Below are 9,194 nucleotides of genomic sequence, written 5' to 3'. Positions count from 1 at the left end.
AAATATAATAATTGATTAACAAAGTCATCTACTTTAAGTTATATAATTTAGCAATAGGAGTACCATAACTTATTATAAAAACTTGACGACTTTAACAATAACTAAAGCCAGTGCCAAGCCAAGCCAGTGGTGGGCAAACTTTTTCATCAGAGGCCAAACTAATGAAGGAATTTGGAAGACGGGTAAGACCAAAAATGCATTTTTTACTACAATGCTGGCCATATCACACAGTTTTTAAAGTCACACACGGGTCAAACGCGATAAATTAACACTGAGAGAGAGGGACGGAGTTACCTTTTTCAACCTAAACTGAACGTCTTTAGTACGTCATGGTAACCCCCCTGTTACCTTTTTTCGAACGTTTCGGCCAGGTTGCACTAGCCGTGGTCGCGGAAGACTACCAACCTGGCCGAAACGTTGGGAAAAAGGTAAACATTTTTATCGCTTTTTACCTGTGTGTCTTTAAAAATTTGAACAAAACGCGAGAATTATGACGCGAGTGTGTGTTATATCACACACTATTTTAAAAGGACCGGTAGCAGGCCGGATAGAATCCTTTCGCGGGCCGGATATGGCCTGCGGGCCGTATGCCCACCACTAACTTAAGTCTTAACTGATAGTATTAGACAGCTGCATTAAATGTTTCATCAGCATGGGATAGTGCTGCGCCGAGAGAGGGCAGGGCGAGTAGACGGAGCAGTCCCTACCGCGTCGGCCTGATGCGATGGCGTCTTCTACCGCTGTGGAGTTTACCAGGGTGGACACCAGCTGGTTGCTGAAAGCAAATGTGGAATTCATTTAATAGTTCAACGCATTTGTTATTAATTTTAGTTCTAAAAAAGTAAAATTATAATTTAATGAATTTGAAATTTAATATTATGTGGAACTACTAAATGCAGGTTCAATTTGCCTACAAGCAGAAAAATCAAAATAAAACCTGCACATCTAGGTACGAAGATATACTAAACCACTTACTATTAGGTATGCGAAATCTTCGTGTAACTGACAACACGATGCAAAGCTATAAAATGAATACTCAACCATCATACTCCTCCTTGCGTTATCCCGGCATTCACCATAATATTTTATGAACATTATGAATAATAATACATTATGAATATTGAATATGTTTATTATATTTACCTCATCATTCCCGTCCAGAATTTGGCCTCATCTTCGTGATCACGCTGGCCCGACCAGCAAGCAACCCTGAGCGCGCACCCTTCCACGCCGCCGCTCAGCACGTTATTTGCGAAGTCCAGTACACCGTCAGCACCGAATTGTGTGTGCTCCAATACTGTTAGAAAACAAACTTTATCCATAATGGTTCATTTAGATCAGTGATGCTGATAAGAAAACGTTTTTCATTGCAGGCCAAAATTTTGAACGAAATTTAGAGGTGGGTCAGGGTGCGTAGCAGAATGGCACAAACGCTCACGAAACGAAACTCTCGTAATTACATATCTATCTCTATCGCTCTTGCGTATTGGCGCGACAGAGCTAGACTACCTTTCGCGGCGTTTCGTTTTCGTTTCGCGTCGGAGAAATGCCATTCGGCTACGGCACCTGATTTACACCAAAAATGCATTTTTACTACAGTGCTGGCCATATCACACACTATTTTGAAAGGCCGGTGGCGGGCTGAATAAATTGTATCACGGGCAGTACTTGGCCCGTGGGCTGTGGGTACTTTGCCCACCACTGATTTAGATAGGGCGAGAACTCGCATAAGAGTTGCGATAGGCTGAATTGTTGAACCCTCAGTGGTCCATAAAAGAATAATTATTAAAATCGTCAGTGGAAACTTGGAAATTCGCAAAAAGGGTACCTACATTTTCACCCCTCAAATGACCTTTATTATGTTTTAGAAACCGGGCTGTGATCAGAGCCTTTGTAAAAATACTTGGAGAGTTTGCTTAGGTAGGTATCTAGTGTACAAATGAATAATTTTTGCACGTTTGATAATTAAATATACAAGGGCATGAGAAATGAACCTTTATGATAATAAACTTTTGATAAATAATTGACAAGTTATAAATCAAGGCGAATAGTAAAAAAATAAAACAATCTTGACGGCCATGGTGTTCTTATTTTAAGCGGCTGCACAGTCATGTCTTGTCACAAACATGGTTGAATAAATGTATCAAAATTTAGGGTTACAAAATAAAATTTTCAGTGTCCATAGTAATGAATACATTTACTAATTAAAATACAAGACGACTAACAACAACCGTAAGTATTTTTGGTTTACTTTGTTTAGTTATAAACTGAAATCGGTATCATACATTAAAGAATAAGCGACCTAGTCCACCGGTGGCCAAATTGTACGGTTGTCCGCCGTGGTACTCTTCGAAAATTCTTTGGTGTATTATATTATCTCTGAAAGGCTATGCGACTTTGACTATTCCAAGAGCGAGTATCTACGTAATGTGTACTTACACACCTATACCGAACATAATTTATATACGATATATATTATTATTTATTTACCGAATTTTCCTCTTACTCTTGGTCTTTACATTTTGTTATTCTGAAATAGATTATCTTTACCCACTTTGGTTTGAGTAAATGAAAAACGAATTTTAAATGTTAGCCCGAAATAAAAACAAAAAGGTGAAGTGTATTCTTACAAATCGATTGAACTCGGCAGGTCATGGAGCAATTGTACCTGATTGAGTTTATGATAGACCGAGTGGCGATATTTGTATCTGAAGACAACGAATCAAAAAGCGCAGAAAACAAGCTCATAATTAAAGTTGCATTTGGGCCTAAGAACCAGTTTATCATCAAAGAACAGCAAATGGCCCAGAATCCAAAAGTTGAAGATGACATCATTGAATGTGATGAGAACGGGCATAGAAAATGGTCCAGAATATTCAGAGTAGGCAAGTCTTTCTTATTTCCTAGCTACCCCGATACCGTACTTAATATCTTAGAAAAGTTTCCACTTGAACTGGAAGTCTGGACCGATGATGAAAATGAAATAAAAGAGTTCGTTGGAATTGGCACAATGTTCTGGGAAAAGGATTTTTACCAGTTACTAAAAGACTCTGCTGAACCCTGTAGACTCTATCCACCTCTGAGTATCAAACAACGCACCAAACTCATGGATGAGTGTTGTTGTAGGCAGGTTGGGGAAATCGATTTTATTCTTAGAATAAGTGCTCTAGGTGAATCGATTACCACAGAATTCCAGCAACTAATGGAAGATCCAGACAGCTTCGTATTTAGAACCAATAGAGCTCCTAGCATGTTTAAATGTAGACGTGTAGAAGGCGATGATCCTAACTTTACTATGATTGGAAGTCTCTACGAGACTACAACGTTAGAAGATCCAGATGTGATTAATAATGCCCAGAAGAAAATTGAAGTGTGCACAGAACTGCAAAGCTGTGGACAAAAAATTGACGCGGATCTTCGTTGTGAACATGAAAAGAAATCTAAGAAAAGGGAATATCCTATTGATAAAATCAAAATGGGAGACATTAGAGGTCCATGTGGTAATACTAATTGTGCGCTTGCTCATAAAGTAAGATGTTATATCAGAAATCTCGATGCATATAAACAAAAAGCTGGTTCATTACCAAATAAAGACACTTCGAATATAACGAAAAAAGTCTGCGGTGCTTGTGACTGTAAAGATGATCGCTATCACCGAGAAGAGTGTCCTGATAAGGTTCCGGGCCAGACAGCTCTGTGCCAGGCTTGCGGCGGTAACGCTATGCCAGGTCACACATGTAAGGAACAGGAAGACAAAATGGAAAACTGCATGAAGCCCAATAACCCTAAAGATTCCAAGAAGGACAAGGATGCTGCGGCAGTCGCTTACGTGCTAAGCGTACCGACGTTTAAAGAGGCGAATCAAAAAATAGACTATGCTTACTATCAATATTTAAACACGAAAGAAAGCATGTCATTGACTGAAAAAAGAGTAAGTTCCTGCGGTTGTGGCTGCAGTAAAGGATGTGCAAGTGCTGTGCCTCCAAAAGAATCTACGTACAATTCATTAAGCGTGCCTAATATGCAATCATTAAATAATAAGAAATCTTCACGCACTATAGGGTCCAACACTCAATTTGTATACAATGTGAGTGTAACCCAAGACAAACAACTTTGTCTGGACATTCCTGATGACAAGGATTGCAAGTGCAACCCACCAGTACCCACTCCGTCGTGCAAAACCTTTGATTGCGTCTGTTTAACTGAGGCATTGAATGTAGCGGCCAGGAAGAAGCATAAAGCGTATTGCCCTTTGTATAGACACAAAAATAATTGTCCTGTGACGAGGATGATAGAAGACGAGGAAAAGGCTGAAGAAGATGAGGAAGCAGTAGAGCCGTTGCCATACGGTTTGCCTCCGATCAAACTTGGTCCTTGCCCCGTCATAGGCCGACCATGCTCAGTTCCAGATGGCTTTGCAAGGATGTACAAAACAGCTGCTCAGCCACCACTTCCCCCGAGTTACAGTGACACTGGAAAAGTATGTTGTTCTAAAGAATTTGAAAGAATTAAGGCTGCTATAAGAGAATACATGAAATATGAGAAAGAGAGAGACATGCGGTGCGTAAACACGTTTAATGTGGACACAGAGAGAAGGTGTTGTGACAAAGAACAGGTTCTCCTGTCGCAGATGGGCAAAAGCTGCTGCGGAGTGCACAAGCTAGCTTTACATGAGAAGTACAAAGAAGAGAAAAAGTAGCAATAGTAACGCATTGATTATTTTATTTTGTAACCCGATAACATCATATTATAAATTTTGATACTAAATACCTACTGTTTTATTTCTTTTATATTTAGGTACCTAATAGCTTTAGTTTATAAATTCGCCTGTATAGGGGATTATGCTGATTATTACTAAAAAGTCCATTGTCTTTCCCTGGGTCGCAAGCAATTTCCGACTTCATCTGATTCTGAATCACTACAGTCGTTTAAAAGTAAAGAATCGAAGTATAGGTACCCCGCACAAAAACAGTCACCTTAGAAGCCATATATACCTAACAACTTGGGTAACAACTTAATAGGGAACAAATCAAACTATTTTATTGTTTTTTTTTGTCTCTTGAAGTAGTAGTCCTACTTATATTAAAAAAGAAAAAAACACAAATTAGATACCTACCACAAACGAAAGAAAAAGCAACCAATTTCGCTGGGTGGCCGAGCCGGGAATGAGGATGGTAGCGAGTTTACGTGGCTAACTTCTTTAGCTTTTTCTTTCGTGTATGTTATCTATTTCAGTTTATAACTTTGATAACCATACCACAGACAGATGGGGGTATTAGGGGTAGATAGCCTACTTGATTAAAACTATCATTGAACTAAGTATCAGTAAATTCAATAAAGTGTCAAAAAGGCCTACATTGTGTTGCCCCAGCGTACCTACGCCTCCCGAAAGTCCGTAAAGTGTGGCGTCCACTAGGCTCGCCGAATCGAATAGCAAAAATTAGCCTGTATGTATACGCGTCGACAATGGACGCAGTTTCATAGTAGGTAAATGCAGAAAAATAACTCTTCAATCTCACCAGTATCAATATGTCTGTCCCAGAGCCGTAAAAAACAACAGGAAAATGGGAGACGAGGAGGATAATAATAATAAGAAGAAAAAGAAAAATGCATCAAAATACAACTACACATTTGGAGACTTTTATCCACGTAAGACATTTTATTGTTAACGTTGGTAAAAAAACACTTTAGAAGCATTTTGGAGTAGGTACTATATGTTTGATATTTTTAAGAATACAGACGAAAGACCGACGATAAACCTAATTATGGTAATAATAATAATCTTGGGAAGACACGTTCGTTTTTCGTCACGTTCCTAAATTTGTCTGATTCGGCTTTCGTCAGCCACTCTACTCTTCATTCGTCAACTTAGTCTGCAGTCATTATTATCTTTGACCATAATGAGTTGTTGGTCTCTTATTTTGGCTCCATCGTTTTTCGTCATTTCGTATTTGTCATATTCGAAAAAACATGACAAATATTGATTTATGCTGAAAGAAGATTAGGACGAATAAAGAACGAGACGGATTAAGATAAAGATGAAGAACGAAATTGACCGTAGTTGACAAAGACCATCGACGATCGTGACGAATAAAGAATGGCTGACGAAAGCAGAATCGGACAAATTTAGGAACGTGACGAAAAACGAACGTGTCGATCCAAGAGTATGCCCTAATTATAAATTCAGATTTTTTTCAAGGGTCACAGAACTCATTTCAGCTGAAAAATACTATCAGCATTTCGCGAATAGTGCTCTAGTAGTGCATTAGTCAGATCAGCTCGCCTATCCACTAATCATCGAAACTCAACTCTCTCTGTCGTGCGAAGAAGGGAAAGCAATAGAGAGAGAACTTTGAAACGCTACGGAGCGTAATATTTTTGCAACTTGACCATTATCTAGATATATACCTAGCTATAGATAATAACTACACTTATGTTTTGTGCAGCACGGCATAAGATCTGCGATGGAGGGTGCCTTGGACAACCGGGTATGCCGGTGCCCACCAAGATGGGCTGGCTTTGGAACGCTCATGACGTACCTGGCCTTAAGGTAACTTTTATATTCATACTATTTCCAAATTTCATCAAAATACATAAGTACTTAGGTACCTCAGTAATTACTAATTACATTCTAAAATCGAATAGTACGTTCAAACTTAGTACATACCGCCAATCCATTAAAAATAGATTTAATCTTTTGTTTAAATTTTTATAATCAAATTTTAGCCAGCGAAAGGATGGCAACCTGGCCGCATCGGTAAAAGCGTAGCCAAGCTTATGGTCTTCAAAACTGCCCGGGCAGGAATGGATGGAAAGAAAGATAAGAAGAAAAAGAAGCGGAAACCTGGCCAGAAATACGTTGGGGGAGGAGATTCAGAGCCTGATGAACCTTTGGAACCGAAGCCTACCCTGAAAGTGCAGCGCAAAGGAGACACTTTTACTATTCAGGTTCGTTCTAACTTTTATTCATCATATCATTTTTTTGAATTCATTCATCATATCATTGATTGAAATCAAACCCTGTTATATTCATATATAAACCTAGATATTTTTCTGGCACGAACGAAGTCACACTAGTGACTTCTTTACGATATTTACTTCATCGATAACTTACATTATAATAAATAAATAAACAGTGGGCCTCAGTCAATCTGTGTAGGAATGTCCTATAATATTTATTTATTTATTATTTATAATATGTCATTAATTATTATAATTATGTCATTAATTATTGCCGTGGCACTTAATTTTGAGTACCTAGTTGAATGTGCTCTGTCTACCCCATTTAGGGAAAACAGGCTTGACTTTATGTGTATAGAACATTATTTATACAAATGTGACATGTTTAAAAATAAATGGACAAGAATAATAAAAGGAACCATAAGTATTTTACAGCAATTCCCGTCAACTTTGTACAATGCCACGTCAGCAAATTTTAATTGATCCTATTTTGTTACCAACATTTAGTAATATAATTCGACTTTCGTAAGATATATACAGGATAATTGTTATAATTAAGAAAATATAGATACTAGAGAACCTTAATGACGAAATAAAACTTAATAAAATCTCAATTCATCAACAAAATCTTGGTAACAAAATAGGAATTAATAAAAACAAATTTAACTTTTCCCTTAATTTTTGTACAAACTTTTCGAGAACTGCTGTTTAATAGTTTACATAATTTCTTGCACGATTATTCAAGATTTTAGAGATTATTATTTGGGGAAATTAATAACCTTATGTAAGGCTAACCGATACCGATAAAAGGATTGTCGATGTTTTTATTTTGTCAAGCACTAACAACTTTCCTGCCAGAAAAATATCTATAGGTATATTCATATGTCTCGAAGTAACTTTCACTGGACAGAATTAATGTCAACCAATTTGAATCCTAGGCCACTGTACAACCTTTACACAGTATACGTCGAAGTGACTTCTATGACAAATAAATACAGCACAGTGTCAATAAGACTGAGTTCTAAAGTGGTCTAGGATTCGAATTGGTTGACCGTACGTTATAAAATTGGTTTGATCAACAGGTGAACCCATTGAAAGATTTGACAGAAATTTCTCCAAACGAGGACCCCTACGTGGATTGCGACCCGTTAATTTTCAAAATCATCAAAAAACGCAGCCCTGAGGAGCAGGCCAAGGTAGAGGCGCGCAAAATGGTCAAACTAAAGAAACAGCGTGACGCGCAAATTAGAAAGGCTCTTGCCGAAGCAGTTGAGGATATCTGCAAGTGTGCGTACATGGACGTTTACTGCAACGACTTAAGCGCCATAGACAAAGTCATAGACAGTTGTCCGGCATTCAAGGAGCCTGACTGCATCTGCCAAGAGGAGTCTCTTAGCTCTTTATCCAGCAATGCGACTTGGGACATCGAATATACTCCGCCTTTCGGCTGCTTCGATTTAGCTCCGAGAAAGAGGAAACATTATGTCCATGTGGAAACACAGTACACGAAAGCTGATGCGGGGATAGTCGATCCTCCAAAATCTAAGTGCACGAGATGCTCTTCAGGTGCGGCGTCTAAAGCGAGGAAACCTAGAAAACGGTGTTGTTGTATGACACCATGTCGTTAATTTTCTGCAGAGATGCTAAGCATCATGCGCCATTAGTTGACCACTAAAATGCGCTCGTCATTTTCCGTGGATACGGGCTTTTTGGGTTTGCGTTGTTTTCCATTTATTGCTTTTAATTTTGAACTCATATAAAGTATCAAATTATACTCTGTCAACCAAGTCTGTCAGTAAATAAGAACAAGAAAACTATATGCATCCTTTTCTTTAGGGTGCTAGAGAAAAGGATACCTATAGTTTTCTTTGTTCTTATTTAGTGACAGACTTGTTTGACAGAGTATATGTCTTGTTCGTTTTGAGTTATAAATTCTTGTATTGTTTTTTTTAGGTCCCATATTGTAAAGTAGTAGCCCCTATTCATTAAAAGCTGATACTCTAAATATGTATTGTAGATAATGTTTTGGAATGTTAACTGGTAAAAAAAAATGTGCATTCCACCGTCCTTCTTTCCTACAGAAGCCTCCTTTTATTGAGTAGGTAGGTAGTATTAGAAGCCTCCTTTTATTGAGTAGGTATAGGTAGTATTAGAAGCCTCCTTTTATTGAGTAGGTAGGTAGTATTTACCAGAGCGTAAATCTGCTGTAAAGGGCACCTGTTTATAGGCGTTAA

The 9,194-nt window shown here is 38.2% G+C and overlaps 2 protein-coding genes across 7 annotated transcripts in view; one reads left to right on the top strand and one right to left on the bottom strand.

The window, feature by feature from the left end:
* Positions 1 to 347: 347 nt before the first annotated feature.
* LOC125232559 overlaps positions 348 to 9,194 on the bottom strand; it is a 30,064-nt gene continuing 21,217 nt past the window's right edge. For all 5 annotated transcript variants that reach the window (XM_048138276.1, XM_048138275.1, XM_048138272.1 and 2 more), the window contains 2 exons: positions 1,144 to 1,297; positions 348 to 775 (listed from right to left, as the gene is read on the bottom strand). In XM_048138276.1, coding sequence (XP_047994233.1) covers positions 610 to 775; positions 1,144 to 1,297 — 320 coding nt within the window. In that variant the 3' untranslated portion in view covers positions 348 to 609. The remainder of the gene's footprint in view (positions 776 to 1,143; positions 1,298 to 9,194) is intronic.
* Positions 2,102 to 8,965, top strand: LOC125232556. 2 transcript variants are annotated; one of them, XM_048138267.1, is made up of 5 exons: positions 2,102 to 2,232; positions 5,543 to 5,649; positions 6,447 to 6,550; positions 6,727 to 6,948; positions 8,043 to 8,965. In XM_048138267.1, exons 2-5 carry the CDS (start codon positions 5,565 to 5,567, stop codon positions 8,586 to 8,588), a joined length of 957 nt encoding a protein of 318 aa, XP_047994224.1. In that variant the 5' UTR covers positions 2,102 to 2,232; positions 5,543 to 5,564; the 3' UTR covers positions 8,589 to 8,965. The 2 variants fall into 2 exon arrangements, with proteins under 2 accessions (XP_047994224.1, XP_047994223.1); XM_048138266.1 differs by lacking the exons at positions 5,543 to 5,649; positions 6,447 to 6,550; positions 6,727 to 6,948; positions 8,043 to 8,965 and adding an exon at positions 2,651 to 4,767 and having other exon boundaries at positions 2,103 to 2,232.

Source organism: Leguminivora glycinivorella, chromosome 13 (assembly GCF_023078275.1).
Source record: "Leguminivora glycinivorella isolate SPB_JAAS2020 chromosome 13, LegGlyc_1.1, whole genome shotgun sequence".
Taxonomy (NCBI): Eukaryota; Metazoa; Arthropoda; class Insecta; order Lepidoptera; family Tortricidae; genus Leguminivora; species Leguminivora glycinivorella.
The sequence above is the reverse complement of the archived record's forward strand: the minus strand, read 5'-3'. Positions and strand labels throughout refer to the sequence as shown.